At 48.5% G+C, this 24,378-nt stretch overlaps 1 protein-coding gene across 1 annotated transcript in view; it reads left to right on the top strand.

Annotated features, from left to right (window-relative positions):
- Nucleotides 1-3,461: 3,461 nt before the first annotated feature.
- The window catches only part of LOC142584737 (sphingomyelin phosphodiesterase-like), a 128,552-nt gene continuing 107,635 nt past the window's right edge, over nt 3,462-24,378 (top strand). The window contains exons 1-4 of the mRNA XM_075694962.1: nt 3,462-3,657; nt 14,063-14,246; nt 21,855-22,046; nt 23,353-23,511. Of these exons, the coding sequence (XP_075551077.1) occupies nt 14,091-14,246; nt 21,855-22,046; nt 23,353-23,511 (507 nt within the window). The 5' untranslated portion in view covers nt 3,462-3,657; nt 14,063-14,090. The remainder of the gene's footprint in view (nt 3,658-14,062; nt 14,247-21,854; nt 22,047-23,352; nt 23,512-24,378) is intronic.

Genomic DNA, 24,378 nt, shown 5'->3' with positions numbered 1-24,378 from the left:
TTCAAACGGCTTTGTGGCTTTGTAAACTCGTCATTTTCAACAGTATATTGCGCAACAAATAATTATATAAACACCATTAAAGTGGCCCGACGGCAGGATTCGAACACAGGGACTCTAGCACAGAAGCCTGATATTGAAACCATTATGCCACGGACGCATCTATCGACAAGCGAATGAAACGCCCTTATGAATTTACGCGGGCATGCCAGTGCCTTGAGACGCTTGGCGCGTTTCGATTTGGCCACCTGGACAAGCTCAATCGTTGCAATTAATAGCAAGTGTACGCGTTCCCGGTGTCTTCTGCACTTCGAAGAATATTGATTGCGCCGAAATATACGACAATAAGATTTATATAGCGTAATATACAAAGCCACAAGAACGTCTGAACCCACAAGCACGAAAATCAGACAAATCCATGTACTTCCCATCATTCCCATGGAAAAACAACGACTGCAGCGCCAGAGTTCCCTCTAGTAATTTTTGTAGGAAACTCTATGGCCACGACCACGCTAGACGCCATGCTGCCCAATGTTACAGAAGAAGAGAACGTTGATGTCGCCGCCTACCTTCAACGCGCAGAAGAAGCTCGAAGGCTTGTCCGATTACGAATCAAAGACCAGCAACGAACCGACACCAGACGATACAATCTACGAAGACGCAACGCGGAATACAAGCCAGAGGACCAAGTCTGGGTTTGGACGCCCATTCGGCGCCGTGATTGAGTGAAAAGCTTTTGAGCCGCTATTTCGGCCCATACAAGGCTCTTCGTCGGCTAGGTGAACTGGATTATGAAGTCATCCCTGACGCCATGACTGCATCCCACCGACGCCGCGTACGACCAGAAGTTATTCATGTCGTCCGCCTGAAGCCCTATTATACGCGCTAAAGGACGCTGCATTTTTACACTCTGTGTTTATTTTCGCACGGTTCGTTTTATTTGTTGCTAGTGGCATTATTTCTATTTATGCATCGGGTCGATGCCTCTTTCAGGGGGGAGTAATGCCGCGAATCTATGCAGTGCTTGCTCACTCTTCAAGTCTGCCGCCACGCGACGCAACGCAAGACGCGCTGCCGCCATGCGACGAAGGCGCGCCCAGTTGAGACGCGCCACGCAACGCAAGACGCGCTGCCGCCATGCGACGCAAGACGCGCCCAGTTGAGACGCGCCAAGACGCGCTTTAAATTGAGCGCAGACGACAGCGGCGGGCTTTCTGTTCGACGACCGCCGAGCACGCTGGTCGCCTCGCCGTCGCCGGGTAGTTCAGGGCATTGTGGGCGCAAGTCATCCCAATAAACAGTCTTCTTTAGACGAACCTTTGTCCGTCCTCATCGTCCCTGCGACTGCCGTCACCACTGCGTGACAATATACATGAATGGTGTATAAAATTGGGAATGGCCCTTAAGACGAGGAAATGTATCTCCCTTCCCGTAACTCGCCAAAAAAATCCGCTTTCATATAACTACAAATTAGGGTCTTCACCATTACATGAATTAAGTTGCTATAAATATCTCGGTGTAACACTCACGTCAACCTGTCTTCGAATCTTCATATTGATAATGTTTGTTCATCCGCCTTCCGCAAGCTTTGTGTCTTTAAACATTTACTTAAAACTGATCCCACTAATGTTAAGCTGCTCTACTATACTGCTCTTGTGCGGCCAAGACTGAAATATGCGTGTATTATATGGGATCCTCATACTAAGCGTGACATTGATTGTCTATAACGTATTCAGAGAAAGGCCGTAAGGTTTATTTTTAAGAAATTTTTAGCGTTAGATTCACCTTCTGATTAAATACAAGCAAATGACATTTCCGTATTACAGGTACGAAGGCAAAAAAATAGATTAGAATTTCTTTCCCAACTTTTGGAAAACAAACTAACGCTAGATGCATCAACATACTTGGCAACTTTAACTAGCAGGCCCAACCGACACCACAATGAAAACGCCTTAACCCCATATTTTGCTCGCACAGGCATACTTAAGTTTTCTTATTTCCCGAGAACCACAAGTGAATGGCACTGCCTAATCAAAACAAGTGGTCAAACTGTGAAATAACCTTTCTGAGCCTGTCTTATTGTTGCTTTTTTTGTGGCTGTTTCTTTTGCATTTCTTGTATTTGTAGCGACCACTCTGGTTGGACCATGATTCCGCAGTACTGTATAAATAAATAAAATATGAAATCTAGTTTCCCCGCAACCGCTTTCGTATAGTAGCAGGGTTTCCGTAGCCGCTCGTTACGCTCCACGAAGTGGCTGCGCACTTTCGCATCGTTTGTCCTGTCCGCCAGGCACCTCCCCATGTACTATCAGCGTCAACTGAAACCTGAACAGCGGAGCGCGTGGCCCACGCGAAAGTGAAAGTGCGCGCCGTCCAGTAATCACCATTGACAGGCGCGGACGTCCGGCTTGGCCGCACGACGATCGTATGGAAGTCAAACGGCCAAACGGGCTCGGCACGCCCACGCCGGCTACCAGCAATACCGCGCTGTGCAAGTTGACAGATTGAAAGAGTGAATGTGGTGCACAAGGGTGAAGCCACATGAGTGAATTTATCTCTAATGATGACGGGGCCAACTGGGAACGCGCACCGCTGTTCGCGCGGGTAGCACTTATGGTTTCGGCGAACTGTGCTATAATACTCGCCTTAAACTGCAATATTCTAGCGTCTGTTTTCGTTTATTTTTATTTTCTGCCTATCAAATATAAGAACCAGAAAAGAAGCAAAAATATCTCACCATAGGGGGATCGCTCGGTGCGGCCAAAGCGGATGTGCGCGCCTGTCAATGGCGATGACTGGACGGCGCGCACTATAGCTTCACTTACGCTTGGGCCACGCGCTCCACTGTTCACATTTCATTTGACGCTGATACTGCGCGACAAACGGCTTAAGGGGCGGCCACACAACGCGCAAGCACACGAGCCCGCCACGGCTAGGCACATGAAGGGCAAAAGCTTCCCCAAGCGCATTCCTCGTAGGGGAGGGAAAGACATGTCCTGCGTCCACCGTTCATAGGTCTGCCCGGGCCGAGGTAAGGCCTCATGCAAGACAAACGCGCCATACAGTTTGTCATCCTTAGGAAAAGCAAACTCGTTCCGGAGAGATTTGTTTAGACTTCAATGGACGCTGCTGTGGTTCAGCCAAAGTCGCGGCCCTCTCGCTTTTGTCTGCTTGGCGGTGTGTGCCGCGCGCCGCGTTGTTGGGGGCCGCCGCTCTTGTTGAAACCCGACCTGGCAGCTGAGCAACTTTCGCCGATGGGCTTGCATCTCCCGCTGCATCAACGGCAGCGTGCGTCACGCCAGCCGGACTGCAGATATGGTTTCAGACACGCAGCTCACGTCGGCGGCATGCACTTACTCAGCTGCTCTCTTATCTGACTAGGGGCAGACCTTCCGATAGAAGGCGATCGGAGCTCGTGACGTTGAGCTGATACGTTGAGAGAGGGAGAGTGCAGATAGCGTGACGTGCCTGTTTTCCACGTCGGGGGTCATGCGTTTCTGTGGGAATCCAATCGCTGAGCCGACGAGCCCCCGACTGTGTGCGACGGCACAACAGCTGTCAAGAGGCGTCCATTTGCCAGGAGGAACCTCTTCGGGACTATACAGAGAAGGCGCCTGTCGAAAAGCACTTGCCACTGCGCTAACTTCCGCGCTTACAGGTGAGCGCAGCCTTGTCTCGTTTTCTTCCAAACTCTGGCGGCGCAACTGCTACAAGGCTTTTCACTTAAGCCAAAGTTTAAATATATGCGAACGCCGCGTAGCTGGGCCGAACCAAGGTAATGTTGGCTGTCGCTTTGAGACACTCAGATTATTGATTGCATTCCGCCTAAGTACATAATTAGTTTCAAATTATCAACTTCTCAGTCATTATAATTACATGAAAAGCGTCAATGAGAAAATTGTAGAGCAAGATGAACTCCCGTTACAGCTCTCTGTTCTGTTGCTCAATACGTGCTATGGGAAAGTGTTTTTCCGAGCGTGAAAGAAGCCCGCGAATACACGAAAAGTGCCTCGGACGGCCAGTTCCACGGCGATTTTGCGTGCATTCGCGGGCTTCTTTCACGCCCGGTAAAACACTTTCACGTTACACGTATTGAGGAGCAGAAAGCTGTATCGGGAGTTTTCCATGTTGCTCAACAATTTTCGTATATAAGATAACCAACCTGTCAACTCATTTCAATGTTGTTGCAGCCCCACTATGGGCGGCGCCGTCCTATAAAATTACGATTACTCCAATTAATATTAATACTCTAAAATAGCATAACTACCATTACTGTCAAGCCATAAAGCATTGCATACCCGCCTCAGCAGTTGTAGGGGTGGTTTTCAACAGCTTCGCTGAACATACGCTTTTGCAGGGCTGGGATGACGAGGCACTTTATTAGTATTGGGAGTGCCTACCGTATATCTGTACGGATAGCCAATGGGAGCACATGCTCGCGCACGCAAGGAAGTGTGACGGGCCTCCACACTTTGCGCAGGAAGCACACGTATCTCTACAAAAGATATAAAACAAAAGAAAGGAACGATTTGAGGTTGGTTCAACCTTATGTAAAAATGAATCGCAGGCTGTGTGTTATCCTTACTTCACCAGCCTATAATTGCACTCCTGCAGTATTACATTGATACACGAGCAGTACACAGGACAGGCGACATGAACGTCTAGATTAGAAGGGTACCAGGCATGCAGCAAAGATTTTTGTTTGGAGGGGGCCCAATTGTTTTTTGCGATGGGGCATTGACACTTGCGGTAACATGTTTATGTTTTCCCTGTACCTGCTTTTCACCGGATAACAAATGTGAAATGCTATCGTTTCGTGTGTGTATACTTCATGACCATATCAGGGAAATTAGCTGTGGTTGAAATGAAATGTAGACAATAATAATGAAAAAGGAAATGAAAGCGGATGAAAAGACAACTTGCCGCCGGTGGGAGCCGCGGCCCCCCATGCTGCGCATTGGCCGTTAGCTTTATATGGTCATTATTAACAAGAATCGAAGCCCTCGTTTATCGTGCTCTCTAGCTCACACACACACACACACACACACACACACACACACACACACACACACACACACACACACACACACACACACACACACACACACATATATATATATATATATATATATATATATATATATATATATATATATATATATATATATATATATATATATATATATATATATGCACAACGCACGTCACAAAGCCGTTTATTGGGCCCAGAACCTGTCCTCCGATAAAAAAGTAACACTCCCCAATATGATACGACAACGCCAAGCACACTGGACGATCGTCGAGAATCTGATCAGTGGTTCAGGCACGTTGGCTGGTCGCACTTAACTCATAGAAGATTCCAGCGCAGTCGCGGGCGCGCGCGCTAGTTCAAGAATGTACAACACTATTCACATCTCGCCTACAGTCTGATAACAAAAGGCTCGGCGACAACACAGACAGCAGATAGAATCGACTAGAAGAGTCGAGAATGCTCTGATACATGCAGGCGCGTCCTGCGCCGAGCGATAACGCTTACCATTTGTGAGCTGGTGAAAAGCAGTCACCAGAAAAAGATAAGCAATTATACGTGTCAATGCATATAGCCATAAGCGACGTTTACATGAATGCGACAAGTAGCGCATCGCTTTTGTTCGCGCATCGCATCGTGTATGCGGCGTTGATGTGCTAGGAATGTGAATCGCAATCGATGCGCCAGGAGAAGGCATTCCCAGACGGCAACGGGGTCTCTCGGTGCATCCAAACGCTGGCATATCGCATTGAGTACGGTAGCTGGCTGTCGCTGTGTGCTCTCATCGCCTCGCCGTAGCAATGCACATCGCCTGAAACGGGTTTCGGACGAGGGCGGGTGCACCGCATGAAAACGCTGTCGTTTACATGCGGCAAACAATGTGCTAAAGAATGCGAAGCGCTACGCTCGGGTTTAGGTAAACGTGGCTATAACATCAACGGATCTTTGCTAGCTGCATAACTTATTTAAAGCAACAGGACATGGTCCATTGAGACGTTTCTTTACTCGCCATTTCGGCTGGAGGACCGTCTTTTATCGAGACTGCGTGCAGGAGGTAACATGAGGATTCAGTGCATTCAATTTTATCTGTTGGCGGAGCCCGAACACATCATCAGTCATGTTTGATATAATGAGATTACGGGAGAAAAATGTTCTTACGAAGATAGTAGAAAAGGCGGGGAAGAAACGAGAAAAGAGTAATAATCGAGAAAGAAAGAGCGCAAGAAAAGGTAAAGAAACCGTTGCCTTCTTGTAACGTGGGTCTGAGTTTAAGGAATGGGAAACATGAGTACGCTGCACTATACGGCTAAGCGGCCACGGTCACGCAGGGATACAAGGGCACATAGGGGAGAGCGGAAGTTGAATGAGTCAGGGCGCAGTTGATCCGACTTAGCGTGGTGTGCGTGGCGTGTTAGCTGCAATGTGTTGGGGCTTCCTTGACCCTTCACGACTCATTTGTGTTTATCAATGTTTGAAGGCTCTACAGAGTGCCAGAGCTTTTGCTCAAGCCTGCTTTGAGAGTGTTGAATTTAGAGAGGTAGGATTGTGGTAGTATACGTTGCTGTTATCATGTATATATTGGGTGATAAATCTTTATACACTAAAACGGGCTGGCTCGAACGCCTATACAGGGCAGAGGGGGCAAATAGAAGCGAAAGAGCACAAACGACGCCAAATCAGGCCTCGCCTGTGGAGCCCACGAGCGACTGCACCGTTGCGCGAGCTCCACAGTTTGATAATGACCAGTCTATCTATATACATATACACAGGGCGATTTCCTTGAGTTGTACCAAATTTTCGGAAATTTCCTGTGGCAGGTAGAACAATAGTAAACCTCGATTTAAATTACTCGTTGAAGCGATCACTACTTGTACGAGAAATCAAAATAAGTAATTTAATAATTAACATAATTGTGTTAATTAACTTTTTATTTCTTTAATTTACTGCACATGTTTGGATCAGCGGATTGTAGGTGGTCAGTATGCAAGGCCATAGACGGAAAGCTCTCATTTTTCCGGGATATGCTGGGGCCCAGCAGCTTTTAAAATTATTAAATTAAATTATGGGATTTTACGTGCCAAAACCACTTTTTAATTATGAGGCACGCCGTAGCTGGAGACTCCGGAAATTTTGACCACCTGGGGTTCTTTAACCTGCACCTGAATCTAAGTACACGGGTGTTTTCGTGAAATGTGGCCGCCGTGCTCAGCAGCCCAACACCATAGCCACTGAGCGACCACGGCTGGTGCCCAGCAGCTTTGGGGACGCCATTCACGTGGGTGTGTGTGTGTGTATATATATATATATATATATATATATATATATATATATATATATTGTCACGTGGCGGTGACGTTGAAGAACACAGTGGCAATACTATGAAAGACAAAAATAACTTTTATTGGGCGAACCTGTGCCCACAAAAACAGGCTACACTTATAGCACAACGATAGCGGCGAACACGGTCGGCGATCGTCGAAAATCTGATCAGCGAGTCAAGCGCGTCGGCTTTTATACAGCAGTCATCAAATGTTCCAGTCTAATCGTTGGGACTCGCATGCCTTCCACAAAGTTCTACACCATTCGAGTCACGCGATGAAATCAGATAACACGGGGTTCGGCGACAATAGACAACGAATAGAAGCATCAATAACGTTCCAGAAACCTCTGATACATGAAGGCGCGTCAAGCGCTTTGCGATAACATTTGTTAGGCGGCGAAACATGGTCGCCCGATAAATATAAGCACACGTGTCAATAGCCCCCCTCTCAAAAAGCATTGACCCGATGCTGCAAACAAACGAAAGTAATAAAGAAAAGCACTCGTAGCAAAGAAAACAAAATAAGGAAGTTCGTCAGCGTCCGTAAAAGGGTTTAAAATGCACCACGTGGACCACTTCAGATCGTGCGCGGCGCCGCTGTGAATGCGAAATGCCGTCTGGCACGACCTCATAGTCCAGTGCGCCAATACGTCGGATGACCTTGTAGGGTCCGAAATATCGTCGCAGTAGTCCTCGTCGGCGTATCGGGGTCCACACCCAAACACGGTCGCCGGGCTGGTACTTGACGAAGCGTCGTCGGAGATTGTAGTGTTCGCTGTCGGTACGCTGCTGGTTCTTGATCCGTAGGCGGGCAAGCTGTCGGACTTCTTCGGCGCGCTGGAGATAGGTAGCGACGTCAAGATTCTCTTCGTCAGTGACGTTCGGCAGCATAGCGTCGAGCGTCGTCGTCGGGTTCCTGCCGTAAACCAGCTTAAACGGCGTGATCTGTGTTGTTTCTTGCACCGCCGTGTTGTAAGCGAATATTACGTACGGCAGGACGGCATCCCAGGTCTTGTGTTCGACGTCGACGTACATTGCTAGCATGTCGGCGAGGGTCTTGTTCAGGCGCTCCGTGAGACCATTTGTCTGCGGGTGGTAGGCAGTTGTCCTCCTGTCACTTGTCTGGCTGTATTGCAGAATGGCTTGGGTGAGCTCTGCTGTAAAAGCCGTTCCTCTGTCGGTGATGAGGACTTCTGGGGCACCATGTCGCAGCAGGATGTTCTCGACGAAAAATTTCGCCACTTCGGCTGCGCTGCCTTTCGGTAGAGCTTTAGCTTCAGCGAAGTGGGTAAGGTAGTCCGTCGCCACGACGATCCGCTTATTTCCGGAAGTTGATGTCGGAAACGGTCCCAGCAAGTCCATCGCAATCTGCTGAAAAGGTCGGTAAGGAGGCTTGATCGGCTGTAGTAATCCCGCTGGCCTTGTCGGTGGTGTCTTGCGTCGTTGACAGTCTCGACATGTTTTGACGTAACGGGCGATATCGGCGGTTAGGTGCGGCCAGTAATAACGTTCTTGTATCGTCGATAGCGTCCGGGAGAAACCGAGGTGCCCAGCTATCGGATCGTCATGTAGAGCGTGCAGTACTTCTGGACGCAGCGCCGACGGAACAACAAGAAGGTAGATGGCGCGGACTGGTGAGCAGTTCTTCTTCACGAGTAGGTTGTTTTGAAGCCTGAACGAAGACAATCCACGCTTAAATGCCCTAGGGACAGCGTCGGTGTGCCGTTCCAAATTATCGACGAGGCCTTTTAGCTCCGGGTCCGCTCGTTGCTGCTCAGCGAAGTCTTCCGCGTTTATTGTTCCAATGAAGGCGTCGTCATCCTCGTCATCTTGCGGCGGCGGGTCGACGGGGGCGCGTGATACGCAATCGGCATCTGAGTGTTTTCGTCCGGACTTGTAGCTTACAGTGATGTCGTATTCTTTTAGTCTGAGGCTCAACCACGCCAGCCGTCCTGTAGGGTCCTTTAAGTTAGCTAGCCAACACAACGCGTGATGGCCGCTGACAACTTTGAATGGCCTCCCATATAGGTAAGGGCTGAATTTTGCTGCAGCCCAAATCATGGCGAGGCATGCCTTATCAGTCGTAGAATAATTGCCTTCCGCTTTTGACAGCGACCGGCTAGCATAGTATATCACCCGTTCAAGTCCGTCTTTCCTCTGGACTAGGACGGCACCGAGGCCTAGGCTACTGGCGTCAGTGTGGATTTCGGTATCGGCGTCCTCGTCGAAGTGTGCAAGTACCGGCGGCGACTGCATGCGCCGTTTGAGTTCTTGACATGCATCAGACTGCGGTGTTTCCCACTTGAACTCGACATCACATTTGGTTAGATGTGTTAGCGGCTCCGCGATGCGTGAAAAGTTCTTGACAAAGAGCCTGTAGTAGGCACACATTCCAAGAAATATACGCACTGCCTTCTTGTCGATGGGCTGCGGGAACTTTGCGATGGCAGCTGTCTTCTGCGGGTCGGGGCGGACTCCAGATTTGCTGATGATGTGGCCTAAAAATAGAAGCTCCTCGTAAGCGAAGCGGCACTTTTCTTGCTTCAGAGTGAGCCCTGATTATTTGATGGCCTCTAATACTGTCGCAAGCCGCTTAAGGTGATCGTCGAAATTTCCGGCGAAGACGACGACGTCATCCAGGTAAACAAGACAGGTCTGCCACTTCAATACTGCTAAAACCGTGTCCATCACGCGCTGGAACGTTGCAGGCGCCGAGCAAGGTCCAAATGGCATAACCTTGAACTCATAGAGGCCGTCTGGCGTGATGAAGGCGGTCTTTTCGCGATCGCTTTCGTCGACTTCTATTTGACTTGAGCTCCATCGATGAGAGGTATTTCGCATTGCAGAGCCGATCCAAAGCGTCGTCTATCCGTGGGAGGGGGTATACGTCTTTCTTCGTGATTTTGTTCAGTCGATGATAACCGACGCAGAAACGTAGGGCTGCGTCCTTTTTCTTCACTAAAACAACTGGAGACGCCCACGGGCTTTTCGACGGCTGGATGATGTCGTCGCGCCGCATTTCGTCGACTTGTTGTCTTATAGCTTCGCGTTCTCGCGTCGAAACTCGGTAAGGGCTCTGGCGGAGTGGTCGAGCGCAGTCTTCGGTTATTATGCGATGCTTTGCATCTGGTTCTTATCGAATCCTCGATGACGTCGAAAAGCAATCTTTGTATCGTCGAAGAAGACTTCTGATCTGTTGCTGCTTACTCATGGGAAGACTTGGATTTACGTCGAAGTCTGGTTCGGGGACTATGCTCATCGGGGTAGATGTGGCAGAATCCGAGAGGACAGAGGCATTGCTGGTTTCCACAATTTCCTCGATGTACGCGATTGTCGTGCCCTTGCTGATGTGCTTAAACTCTTGGCTGAAGTTGGTTAGCATAACTTCCGTTTTCCCTCCGTGGAGTCGAGCGATCCCTCTTGCGACGCAAATTTGACGGTTGAGCAGTAGATGTTGGTCGCCCTCTATGATGGTTTCTACGTCAGCGGGTGTTTTGGTGCCGACGGACATAATAATGCTGCAGCGCGGCGGGATGCTCACTTGATCTTCGAGCACACTCAAGGCGTGGTGACTGCGAGAGCTCTCCGGCGGTATCGCTTGACCTTCCGACAGCGTTATCGATTTTGTCCTCAGGTTTATGATTGCGCCGTGTTGGTTCAGGAAGTCCATGCCGAAAATGACGTCTCGTGAACAATGTTGGAGGATTACGCAGGTGGCAGGGTAAATCCGGTCATGAACGGTAATTCTTGCCGTGGAGATTCCAGTCGGCGTAATGAGGTGTCCTCCAGCGGTTCGAATTTGATGGCCTTCCCATGCAGTTTTAACATTCTACAAGTGGGCGGCGATGTGTCCACTCATGACAGAGTAATCGGCCTCTGTGTCGCTTAAGGCGGTGACTGCGTGGCCGTCGAAAAGCACGTCGAGGTCGGCGGTTCTTTGTCTGGCGTTGCAGTTAGGTATTGGCGTCGGATCACGGCTGCGTCATGTTGAACTGAAGTTGGAACGTCGCGTCGTCTTTCGTCGATGTAGTCTTCGCTTCCTGACTTCGTCGGGACGGCGGCGTGTCGTTATTATGTGGACGAGATGGTCTCTTTGTCGGCGGCGGAGGATCTTCGTCAGTTCGACGAACAGCAGCCGCACCTCCATCGGAGGAGTTTTCCGGTTATGGGCTCGCAGAGCTGCCCCGGGCTGGGCCGGTGTATGGCCGGCGCTGCGGTGACAGGTGTTAGTGGCCTGGTGACAGCGGTCTGGTGACGGCGAAGGGGACGGTCGTCGAGGGTTCCTCTGAGTGGCGGCGAGGTAGTCGGCGATATCGCGAGGTCATTCGCCAATCTGTGGTCGCGGCGCGTTAACGGCGAACCCTCGGAGTCCCATCTCCCAGTATGGGCATCGGCGGTAGATGTGCCTGGCTTCTCCGCAGTGATAGCAAAGCGGACGGTGGTCGGGGGCGCGCCGAACGTCAGTCTTCCTTGGAACACCGCGTGAGGTGATGGGTTGGCGTGCTGGCGGCGGGGGTGGTGGTGGACGACGGAACTGTGTCGTCACTGGGACCTGCCGTGAACACGGAGGGGGAACGTGACGGCGGGCTACAGCGGCGTATGTCGTCGCTTGCGGCTGAGGCTGCGGCAATTCAGGGCCTACTCCGAGTTGTTGTTGGAGTTCCTCAGGTACGGCGTCGGCAATCGAAGCCACTTGAGGCTGTGATGAAGGCAACCGCTTCTGTAGTTCATCCTGCACGACCGCTCGGATAGTCTCGCGCAGGTCGTCGGTGGCCAGTGACGCAACTCCGGCGTTGTTTGTCGAGTTCGTGTGGCGGTTGAATTGCCGGTTCTGCATTTCCAATGTCTTCTCGATGCTAGTGGCCTCGCGAAGAAACTCGTCGACGGTCTTCGGTGGGCTTCGTACCACTCCGGCAAAAAGTTCCTCCTTTACACCACGCATCAGTAAGCGGACTTTCTTCTCCTCAGACATTTCTGGGTCGACGTGTCGGAATAGGCGGCTCATTTGTTCTGTAAAGATCGCGGTGGTTCGATTACGCAGCTGCACTCGGGTTTTTGGTAGTGCTTGGGCTCGTTCTGGGCGTACGACGCTTGTGAAGGTCTGCAGGAAGTCGCTTCGGAATAGGTCCCACGTCGTTAAGGTGGCTTCTCGGTTCTTGAACCACGTCTTGGCAGCGTCTTCCAATGCGAAGAAACATGTCGCAGTTTGTCGTCGCTGTTTCAGCTGTTAAATGCAGCGACCCTCTCATACGTCTCAAGCCAGGTTTCCGGGTCCTCGAATGTTGAACCGCGGAACGTCGGAGGCTCCCTGGGCTGCTGCAGCACGACGCCGCTGGGGCTGCGATTGTGGTTGCCTTGGCCACAATCTTCTTAGCCATCTCAGGTAGAAGTCCGCGCTCCGGGGGCAGCTGTTGAAGACGGGGGCTTGCTCGATGGTCCGGGAGTATGTTGGTGTTCTCTTTGCGGTCCGGGCTGGGATCACGGCTTGTCGGGGGCGTCCCGTACACGAACGAAAAGCACCTCCCCCAGATGTCACGTGGTGGTGACGTTGAAGAACACAGTAGCAATGCTGTGAAAGACAAAACTAAGTTTTATTGGGTGAACCTGTGCCCACAAAAACAGGCTACACTTATAGCACAACGATAGCGGCGAACACGGTCGGCAATCGTCGAAAAGTTTATCAACTGGTCAAGCGCGTCGGCTTTTATACTTCAATCGTCGAATGTTCCAGACTAATCGTTGGGACCCGCGTGCCTTCCACAAAGTTCTGCACCATTCGCGTCAGGCGATGAAATCAGATAACATAAGGTTCGGCGACAATAGACAACGAATAGAAACGTCGATAACTTTCCAGAAACTTCGGATGCATGCAGGCGCGTCACGCGCTGTGCGGTAACATTTGTGAGGCGGCGAAACGTGGTCGCTCGGTAAAGATAAGTACACGCGTCAAAATACAGCTTGTTGTACTTAACAGTCAAATGAGGGCTTCTTTTCTTGCCAAATTCGTACAAGTTAGCTCTGACAACTCTAGTTGCCTTACAAACAACTTACACGGACACTACTTGTTTAGAGCCGGTATTTTAAAAGAAAGAATCGTTTGCCTTAGTTTAGACGTTAAGAAATCAGTCAATAACTGGCCGGGTCTTCTCAGGTAAGAGATGACCAAGTTTGTGCGCTTAGGAAATGCGGTCTTTGCTCTTATTTAGTTTAAGACCTGACGCTTAATTTAAAGCCGAACAAATTTTCTCTTCTTACTGGCCGAAGTTTCAGTAGCGCCATCTGCTGCCCATAAAATATTAATTTTCCTGGAGATGAACGGTCTTCGAATTCATTGAGCCATTGCTTCAATACGGCCACTTGCAGCGCGAGGCTGTCACTCGGTTATTTTAAATAAAACATCTGCTTTATAGGGTCACAAGATTAAAACTTCCTCTTTTAAACGCAATGACCCTCATGAAAATTGATGCAGTGGTTTTTGAAAAAACAGTTTCTTCTTTACTGTGTGTTTAGAAAGGACCTCCCGAGCTAATGACTGTAAACAAAGCGTTTCCCGCGGCATACACAGCTCTAGCACTTTGATTTGCCTGTCATTTGCTTGGACCTTAAATGTCTGCAACATTCTTCTTGCAGTTGAACTCCAACAAACGAAAGTTACTCCCGCGTGTATACAGTGAAGCTTCACTTGCATTTATGGCGTCGTTGTGCATTCCGCAGCCTTCGTGTGCACGACTAGCGCGAGACCATGAAGCCGTCCCTGCTGACGCTGCTGCTGCTCGGCGCCTGCTGCTTTTTGCCGAGCTGCCGAAGTGCACCGGGGCACCTTCGCTGGGGCGCGCTGAGGAAATTCATGGGAGGCGAGTTTCTGAAAACTGAATGGCTGGCGCAGCAACTTGAGCAGGTAAGCGTGGGTGCCTAAAAACCGCTATGGTTCATATATAGTTTCACTCCGACGAAGGCCGGTCATCAGGCGGAAGCGTCAGTAAAAATATGAATGTTTGAATGTTATATAATGTTTTGAATGCTATACCTTCGGGCCTGGCGGGAAACTCCTACACGCACACGCACACACACACCCACACACGCACACACAAACACACACATATATATACTGAAATTTAATGAAAAGGATGATTCAGTGGCCTAAGCAAAGGGTCTGTTGGTGGGGATCGTAAAAGAAACAAAGAAATGTAAAATAAACGACACGTGCATAAACTCAAGGGCAAGCCAGCCCCGCGCACAAACTCCCATAAAAAGGTTGACAGTTCGCCGGGCGTCGGCCTGGAGGGGTGGGAGTGGTCCATGTCGGCAGTGAGGTAATGCCGCGTCTCTTGTGTTTCCCTCTCATTACCGTGGAATCGGGACAGTCACACATACGTGCCTCACAGTCGGACGAGCACCGATGTCTACCAGAACAACCGTCAACTAACTGAGCAAGTGCAAAGCGAGGCGCTCAGGCTATGCGCACGTCTTGATGAAGCAGGAGATCCCTCTCGGAGGGACAACCTAGTATTTTTCGGAATCGTTGATAACGCTTCTGAAACGGCACAGCAGACAGAAGAAAATGTTTTACGTTTAATCCGCCAGTCTGTAGAACTAAGCTTATCTGTCGATAACATTGCGCGCGCGCATAGAATTGGGAAATTTTCCGCTAACAATTTCGACCAATTATAGTAAAGTTTTCCGCCTACAAAACAAAAGAAACGCGTTTTCTAGGCGTCACATGCTAAAAGGAAGCAGGCTGGTCATGCGGGAGGATTTTTCAGCCAACACTCGTCGTGTTAGAGACAAAATGACCAATTATGCCAAAGCACTTAACTGCCCTTTCAGACTGCGGCATAAAAAATTCATCGCTAATGAAAAACGCTACGGCTATGACTCTAGTGATGACGCAGTATATGAAGCAGGACCATCCAAACGCGCAACTTATGCAGCTAATTCCTCTTCGCGGCAACATCGTTCTCGTCGCGCTTTTGCTTCCTCTGGTAGCTGGGAGAAAGCCAGGGGTGGCGGCGTTTCCGCCAGTAGCGACCTGATCCTGCTTTCTACCAACGTTCGCAGCCTTGTGTCTCAGAAAAATGAAGTGTGTGCAGTGATTAACGATTCTAACGCTGATATCGTCGCGTTAACCGAAACCTGGCTTTCTGATAAAATACTAAACGAAGAGCTGTTTTGCTGTGAAAAAAGAAACAAAATATTTCGCTATGATAGGCCTTGATATAAAGATGGAAATTGAAAGCTGCGCGGTTGTTCTAAGGTCTACTTTGGAGGCAACGAGGTGTTGCCTCAACTTCGCTTTTAAAAAAATTGTCACTGGTATATGCTATCGCCCGCCTTCTGGGTGTTCCAATTTTTGTGACGACCTTCACGATTGACTTAATGAAGTGAACATCATGTTTCCCGGAGCGCCGGTCACCATGTTAGGTAATTTGAACTTTCCTAACATTGTACGGTAAAATTCGTACTCATATTGGTCGCCTAACTCGGGTGAAGTGGACCAATTTCTTCACATTTGTTCTGATTTTGGTTTGACCCAGCTGGTTCAGTCTCCTTCACACGTTACAAATAATACATCTTCAATTCTTGACCTTGTTTTGACATCACCGCCGGAAATTGTATCTTGTGTGTCTCATACGCCCGGTATCAGTGATCTTGAAATTATTCAAGCAATGATTTCACTACCATTGTCACGCGTGCGTGAACATCTTAGCACAATACGCGATTTAAAAAAAAAAAGCTGACTTCGACGCGATTAATAACGAATTCTGCTCCTTTTTAGATGTGTCCTTGTTCGATTACCTTGAACGATCTATGCAAAACAACTGGGACTTATTCAAAACGGAAATTTCGGAAGTAACCTTTAAGTAAATTCCAGTCAGGAAAGGTTTTTCGATTACGAGCTTCCCGTGGTACAACAGATACGTAAAACGTCTTTCAAATCGCAAGTATCTATTACGCTGCTATCAAATCTCGGTCTGACAAACGTTGTGTAGCCTATAAATCTGCAACCACAAATTACTTATCTGAATAGAAAGGAGCTACATTTTTCTTCTTTAATCACACCCTTCCAACTATGCTAAAAATAATTCTAGACACTTTTGGAGTGTGCTGCACGGCTAGGAACGCCACGCAATAACTTTGCAAACGACGGAAGGACATCCCGCACGTGACATAGAACGTGCGTGTGTCCTAAATGACACATTTATAAAAGCGTTTTCTCGCCAAGTAGGTACCGATGAACAACATACCTTGACATTACCTCATTACTTGCCCATGGACGCAATCTTTATTACTTCTGAGGGTATTGGCGCCGTAATTAGGAAACGGGAAAACTCAGCATCATGTGGCGTTGACAGCATCAGTACGAAATTGTCGAAGAGCGCTGTTGAATACTGTTCCGTCATTCCGGCAGGATTTTTTCACAATATGAGGGCGAATTGCGAAAGCACCCGTGTACTTAGATTTAGGTCCACATTGACGAACCCCAGGTGGTCTAAATTTGCGGAGTCCCTCACAATGGCGTGCCTCATAATCAGAAAGTTGTTTTGGCAACTAAAAGCCCATCATTAAATTTTTTTCGCTATCTCTGCAGCATTTTAATATTCAGGAAGACTGGCTTGTAGGGAAGATTGTTTTAGTTCACAAGTTTTGGGGTAACACATAATCCATCAAATTTCCTTCCAATTTCACTCACATCTGTTCCATGTAAAGTATTTGAACGCATTATATTCACCCACCTTGTTAATTTTCTTGCGTAGAACCAGTTTTTTAGGCCCTCTCAACGTAGCTTCCGCAGGAATTTTTTTTTTGCGAAACACAACTTCTGGTCTTTACTAATGACCTGCATCATTTGCTTGATTCTGGGTTTTAAATAGATTGTATTTTAGAGCGCAGCTCTTTGGCGTCCGTTCCTGGGTTTCGCGTCGTCGTCGGCGTTGTCGTCGGCCTCGTAACCAGCTCCGCCCCCTTTCATCCCCCCAGCGCTAGCAGCGACCGACTGATACCGCTGGATGCCGCTGACGCCGCTAGAGAGTCAAGATAACGTGACTGCATTGAACACCGTCGCCGCCATGCAGAAAGAGGAGGAAAGGGTCCCCCCCCCTGTTCTTGTGTGGCGGATAGGGTGCTCTTCAGTTGCCGACGCGCCGGTTATTTCACGTAGGCCCCGGCACGTCGACGAATACGTGACCACCTTCCCACGGCTAGACCTGGTTCTTAGCGCTGCGGAAGCGAGGGTATCATATTGTTTGTGTCGGCATCGGCGGCGTTGTCCCTGAAACCAACTCCGCAGCTGGGGTTGACTCACTATCGGCGTCAGCGGCATCAGTCAGTCGCTGCTATCTCTTCCCTCCTCCCTTTATCGTGTTGTCCGCTTGCTGCGCGCGCTTCTGCCCCCATCGTTTGCCGCTGCGTGTACACGCCGCCCCCCTCCCCCCTCTTCCTGCGAGTCTCCGGTTGTCAAAGCGCCGGCTCGAACTTAATTCCTTTCTTCGCTCCTCCTCCAATGCAACCCCTGTGCGGTGGCAATCAGAGAGCCAGATCGGTGGCGGTGGATCTGTATATGTGCACCGCCCGAGCCGAAATTGCCGCTGCCGTTCGCCCTGTGCTGTGGCAATCAGAGAGCCAGATCGGTGGCGGCGGATCTGTATATGTGCACCGCCCGAGCCGAAATTGCCGCTGCCGTTCGCCACTGCGAAATTATCTGCCAGTTCTTTCTGAGCCATGAGCGAGACGACCGATGGAAGTCCTCCGTCTGCTGCTGCTGCTGCTAAACGAGCTGCCAGAGCAGAGGCCCAGCGCCGTCGCCGTCAGAATCCAGAGGTGCGTGCCGCCGAAGCAGAAGCTTACCTAGTGGAGTCTTTGTTAAAGGAATACGTGTGAAAAATAAAAAAAAAATTCTGTGATATCGCATACATGTGTTGCTCGATTTCTTTGCCTCAATCTATCGAAAAGGTGAAACAGCTTATTTGCTGCGCTCAAATTTCGCATTAGGAAGTAACGTAATCGTCGGTAATTTTTTTAGATTACTCTATAGCATATGACAAGGTTAGTCATCAGTTACTATTTCTTAAGCTCGACCGATTAAGTCTAGGTCCTCATGGGCTTAACTGGATTCGAGCTTTGCCTTCTAACCGTACGCAGTTTGCTTTTGCTAATACTGTTGATCCCCCAGTCTAACCAGTGCTATCGCGTGTTCCCCAGAGGTCTGCATGAGACTGTTACTTTTCTTAATTCTCATGAATGACCTACCCATTAACTTTTCTTCAAAGATTTGCCTATTCACGGTTGCTTGTGTAATTTGTACTTGTGAAAACAGATAACCAAGAAGATGTTGCCTTACTCCAGAACGATTCAAATAACATATTTGCCTGGTGTCAAACGTGAAACACGGAATTAAACATTCATAACTGCAAATAGGTGCGCACATCTCGCACCTCATTAGCATGTGCACACTACCGTCTTGCTGATACATCTCTTGAGTCTGTTTCATCTTACAAATATCTTGGCGTTCATATCTGTAGTAAGCTATCATGGAAGCATCGTGAAAGGTACACGATCGCCAAAGCTAACCGTTCACTTGGATACTTCCGAAGAAATTTCTATATGGCACCACCATCACTTAAAAAGCTTCTCTACACTTACATCCATCCGTCATTTGAATACGCATCATCTATCTAGGATCCCGGTGGTACTACGCTGATAAGCGAACTTGAAAGAGTGCAGAATCGTTCCATTCAACCATTGCACAGCCATTCAATTTCATTCCACAGCCAGTGTTGCCATGATAAAGTCACTGCTTAACCTTCCGGAAGTTAGCATTTGGCGTAAAATAGTCCAGCTTCACTCTTTTTCGTAAAATTTACTATCACAGCAATAATCTTCGTGAACAGTTCGTTAAAAGCCCCCTTTGATATCAGCTAGAATTGACCACCTCCAAAGAAAAAATGGCTACCATTACACTCTGTTCAGATGGAATTTCATCTAAAGCTCACGACAGTCAAAGCTTTCAGAGCGCGTTCGCGACCTGCCCCTTCATTGCGTACTGTGCCCCGCCGTCACTCAGACGCCTGATGCACGAGTGTGCTCTTCGGTGTAAACAGGCGTTACTCTATCGCGTTCAGTTTAGGCAGATACTCCGGAATCGGAGGGTACACGTATCCATGCGTGGTCGAGTACTGGGGCACCACACCCCTCAGCAGAGATTCCTTGCATGTTTCGCACACCTTGAAGTCGGTCATGTCGCCAGGAATGTCCGGAACGCACGCGACAGTACCTGTACCGCACGGTCGCGATTAGTCATGTCTCGTACATTTCCTATCTTCGTCAGGTCGTTGTCGAATCACAGACAGTCGCACGTTGTGCAACTAAATCGGAAATGTTTATCCAGGAAGTCTCGCCTGAACTTGGCATCCACACCTTTGTAGTCGTTCACTCGATCCACCTGGCACCTCTGCCGCCGTATTGCGTTGGGAGTGTGGCGTCGTTGCTCGTTTACAGGTCCCCGGGCTCGCGCTAGCCGTTCTCGTGCAGCATCGTGAGAACGTTGTTCGTCCTTGGTCGTTTCGCGCCGGCGCCGTTGACGTTCTCGTTGGTGTTCCCTCCGGCGCTCACGTACGCATGTTGTTCTCTGGTTCTGGGTGTACGAACTATACGTGTCCGCCACGATCGATAACGCAGCTGTTCAATGGCTCACAACTCCTTAATCAATAGCTCATACCCCCGAAAACACGGCCTCCCGATTACGACGACAGAAGGGAATTGTACGCTCGAATGACGAGCGGCAGTGCAGCCAGCCGTGGAAGACGACGACGCTCGCGCCTTTGCTGATGATGAAAGTTTTCTGCCCGACGAAGCCACCTTTGGAATAAGACGACGACGACGGACGTGCGAGCAGTGCCACTACCGCGTTTGCGCGGTTGGCATCAAGAATTTTTAAGTCCTTTTTCAAAAATTTGTTTGAAACATGTTTTCCAATAACATCTGTTCTCACCCATGTGCCTGGAACCTCTTTGGGTCCCACGTGTGACAAGAATAGTTCAAGGGTGCGTTACAGGTTCCCGAGCCAACAAGGGTATGTGCCATTGAGCTTGGACCCTTTCTTCACTATCACCAGGATCGGCCCACGTGATGATTTTTTCCGTTGATGGACGCCGAAAAACTACGTACGGTTAGTCACATACAGCTATCGCTGTAAAAGTTAATGTTCTTCGTTGCAGAACTGCGGCCTATTCGCATGCATTTTTACCTGGAACCACCTCCGCATGGAATCGGCTGCCAGAAGCAGCTAGTGCCATTACGGATAAATCGCGCTTTAAGGGTTTTTTGAATAATATGCTTAACATGGTTTAAATATTTGTACTCAATTTGTTCTTCTGTTTTAGCCGGTTTCTTTTCATTTTTAGTTCTTGAAGTAACTGTGCTTTTTATTAGTTGCAACTATAATTTTTTTGCATTAATTGGCCGATTTTTCATGCTCCTTATTCTTGTCGTATGAACTGTTTTTTTCTTGTTCAATATTCGTCTGTAATATGCCCTTCCCCTCTGTAATGTGGAAACCCTGAAGGTAAAATAAATAAATAAATGAATAAATAAATAAATAAATAAATAGATAAATGGACAAATAGATAAATAAATGAATAAAATAAATAAATAAATGTACTTATCAGAAGGCTGACGCAAATGCTAACCTAGGAGTATAAAATATATCATATGTGTTTCCTTGTGTTTACATGACCTTTGCAAAGTATATGATGTAAGCTTTTTCTTCTTTCCTATTTTGCGGGAATTATGTATTCAACTATTTAGAAACATGTGCGCTAAGTTAAGCTTCATGTGAGCTTTGTTAAATGACTTTCTGCCGTTACAACTTTCCTCAATTTATGATGTTAGAAAATGGAGATTCACGTCCCCGCATATATACTGGCGACGTTTCATTCGTGTGAGTAAGAGAAAATATAGAGGCTGCAATAGCCATTACTCAACACTGGTGTGTGGTTTCTAGATCAAATATCAGTAGTTAAGAAAGCAGGGCGTTCTACGGTTATCTACAGTGTACTAAGGCAACCCACGTTTCACGTATACTGTAAAACAGGGGCCTCCGATAGTAAGAAGTGCAGCTTTTTAAAAAGTATACTGGCCACTCTCCGCATCTCAGCAATACCTTTCGTTCAGCTGTGTGGTACTGCTGCCGTGACGTTCTTAATTAAATCTCCAGATCTCTGGATGACGAGTTGACAAATTCTTTAACTTCCTGTGTATGTTGGGATTGACAACCTACCAGAGGAACTACCCTGAACAGTCTGTTTGCGGTCAGGTAGCCGGTATGCTTTTGTCAAAGAGTATGCCTTTTTCTCGGTGCTGAAAGAGTCTTTGGTGGCCAGCGGTAGCTGCGAAACTGCGCCTGGCAGAGGTGGCCATTGTGCAAATTTCTCTGAGTTGAACCTGATCGACATATTTTGCAGATTATAATGGCTTTATTTATTAATTCCACTCTCACAACTCTCCGCAGAATCTGGCTCCACTCAGAACTGGCATTGGCATTGCATACTGCAGCGCCTGCAAGGTGTCTACAGCCACGGTGCGGGAGTACCTGCAAGCAGGCTTGCCGGAGTCTGTCATCAGCGGCTTCTTGCAGGGAGCCTGCCACAGTCTGGGCATCGAAACTTCTCGTGTCTGTGCCGGACTCGTCGAGCTTTTCAAGGTAGTGTATATAGGAAGAGTATGACAACCACATTCCAGTATACTTATTGTGCTCTTATGGAACGTTTGGGGCGTCTTTGTGCGTGTTTGAAGCTCTTCAGCAAGGCGATACCGTCCAAGTATCGTTTCTAATTCCAGCATCTGTTACTCCCATATCATGGTCTGGTGTAGCACTTCTGATGCATTGTATGTTCGCATTTTTGGAGGAGCTACCTTAGCTAAGCATTCATGAGGCCAGGGAAACCTCAGCGGAAGCATAGTTCGCCTTTCGATGCGTGAGGTAAGGCAAAGCTATTGTTAGGCCGTATAATATTTGGCTTCGTTAATGCTCATGACATACGAAACAATACTTCGGCAGAACCAATCTCACGATGATTGAGGAGATCGGTTCTCTCGCGTCCTCTTTCTGGACACCGTGCTCCACTAGTGGCGCTGCCGAGAAGTCCGACAGCAGAAGTGTGGCGCACTGGTGCCTCCTGCGGACGCTGAGAATTGTTCCCTCGCTTACCGCATATTCAGCGGCACATATTCAGCGATCCATGTTGGTGAGGCGTTGATTGAACAGCGGCACCCAAAAAGTGCACTTGTGGCACAGCCTCCTAATGCGCCGGGCGACTGTCATTGAGGAATCTTCGTGAAGTGGGTAATTCGATTCCGCTCGGCATCGCATAAGTTTAAGATGTCTTTTTCGTCATTGTAGAACGGCACATTCTCAGTGAAGCATACCTAGTTGCCCTGCCGATCCGTCCTTTATTCGGCACCTTACATCTTTTCTCAGTGAACAGATCAAATAGGCGCCATCGCGAGCGAAGCGATTTCTTGTTTCTGTCCATGACTTTCAAGTAACTGCATACATTAAGGATAAAAACCATTGACAAAAGGGGGAAAAAGCTACGACATATGATGTAGTGTCCCTGTTTTATAAGTTTAGCTTTTCGTGCTATGAATCCTGAAAAACGTTTTGCTCAGTTTGACCTGGTTACTCAGCGTGACCACTTGATGGTGAACAATTTGCGGAGCACGGCTGCGTAAAATGGGTGCAGTAAATGATGCGCATTGAAGCTGACATATCCAATGCATCGCTGCGCACTGATGTCCAGTTCATACTGTGATATATAAAAGAAATATTATGTTGTAAAGAGCTTTACAAGTAAGAAATAAAAAAATAGATAATTCTTAAATGATATTGAGCCAACTACTTGATGCAAAGCAACATGGCTGTAAAACTTAAGTGGAAAGGCTCGAAGGTTGCAAACTGTGTTTTTTTTGTGTTTTAATGGACAGGTCCTGTAATGTTCTCTACGCAGGACGAGTTCTTCTATGTGCTAGGACACACAACAATGAGCCCGGCTGAGATTTGCGGCATAGTCTTCCCGGACGAGTGTCCACCTGCCGGTGCTCTCAACTGGAGCGTGCCGTTGCCACCGAGACCGAAGCCTCCCGTCAGGCCCGTGCCACTGCCTAAGGTTTGCACAAGCTTTTACGGACGCGCTTACGGACGTACGCACACACATACACAAGCAGCAGACGCGCACTAATTATATCGAGCCTTTTGTTAATCGGAGGGCCTCACTGCTAGCGACATCCTCAGAAGCCAACAAACAAAGACAAGACGGAAAACATAGGGGAAATTACTTGTATTACTAAGTGACTTGAAGAAATTATTAATTAGTGGCAATGAAATTGGATGAAAAAACAACTTGCTGCAAGTGGGGAATGAACCCACGTCTCCGCATTACGCGTGCGATGCTCGAAGCAATTTAGCTACTGCGGGGCGGTTTACCCATCCACTTTCTTGGGCATATATGTGTTACTACGAGAACTAACCTTCGGAGTGTTAGCGAGCACTCGCAAATCTTGGCGGCGGAAGTGGAACATCTTTTCTGCCGCTGGCGTCACGAGTACGTGATCTTTCTGGGTGAAGGGAACTGGTAAATAAACCCGTACATGGTACCTGAATGCATCGATGTTGCCGCATTCGAGACTCTCGTTATGTAACAACGAGAAGAGAGGGGCCCGATTTTTATTAATCGGGCCCCTTGGTTAAACATTTTCCTTCTCGTCACTGCTAGCGAGTACGACGGACGTCTTGAACGTATCGTGGTTTCAGTGGCAGCATGCTCAAGCGTACGTAGCGCAATTATAGTCTATTCTATCAGCAAGCAGCGTTTACTTTATCGTTACTGTGCTTCCGCGGAGGCCCAGAGGCGATCCACATCTGGTCGTGACGCAAAGAATCCAGTGGCGTGCGTGCTCCGCTGTGAATGGTTGGCCTATTCGGGCCGGCCGCAGCTCCCACGGTCACGAAACCCGGCGACGTTCGCAAAAAAAAG

The sequence above is a fragment of the Dermacentor variabilis genome, chromosome 6, assembly GCF_050947875.1.
Source record: "Dermacentor variabilis isolate Ectoservices chromosome 6, ASM5094787v1, whole genome shotgun sequence".
Taxonomy (NCBI): domain Eukaryota; kingdom Metazoa; phylum Arthropoda; class Arachnida; order Ixodida; family Ixodidae; genus Dermacentor; species Dermacentor variabilis.
The sequence above is the reverse complement of the archived record's forward strand: the minus strand, read 5'-3'. Positions and strand labels throughout refer to the sequence as shown.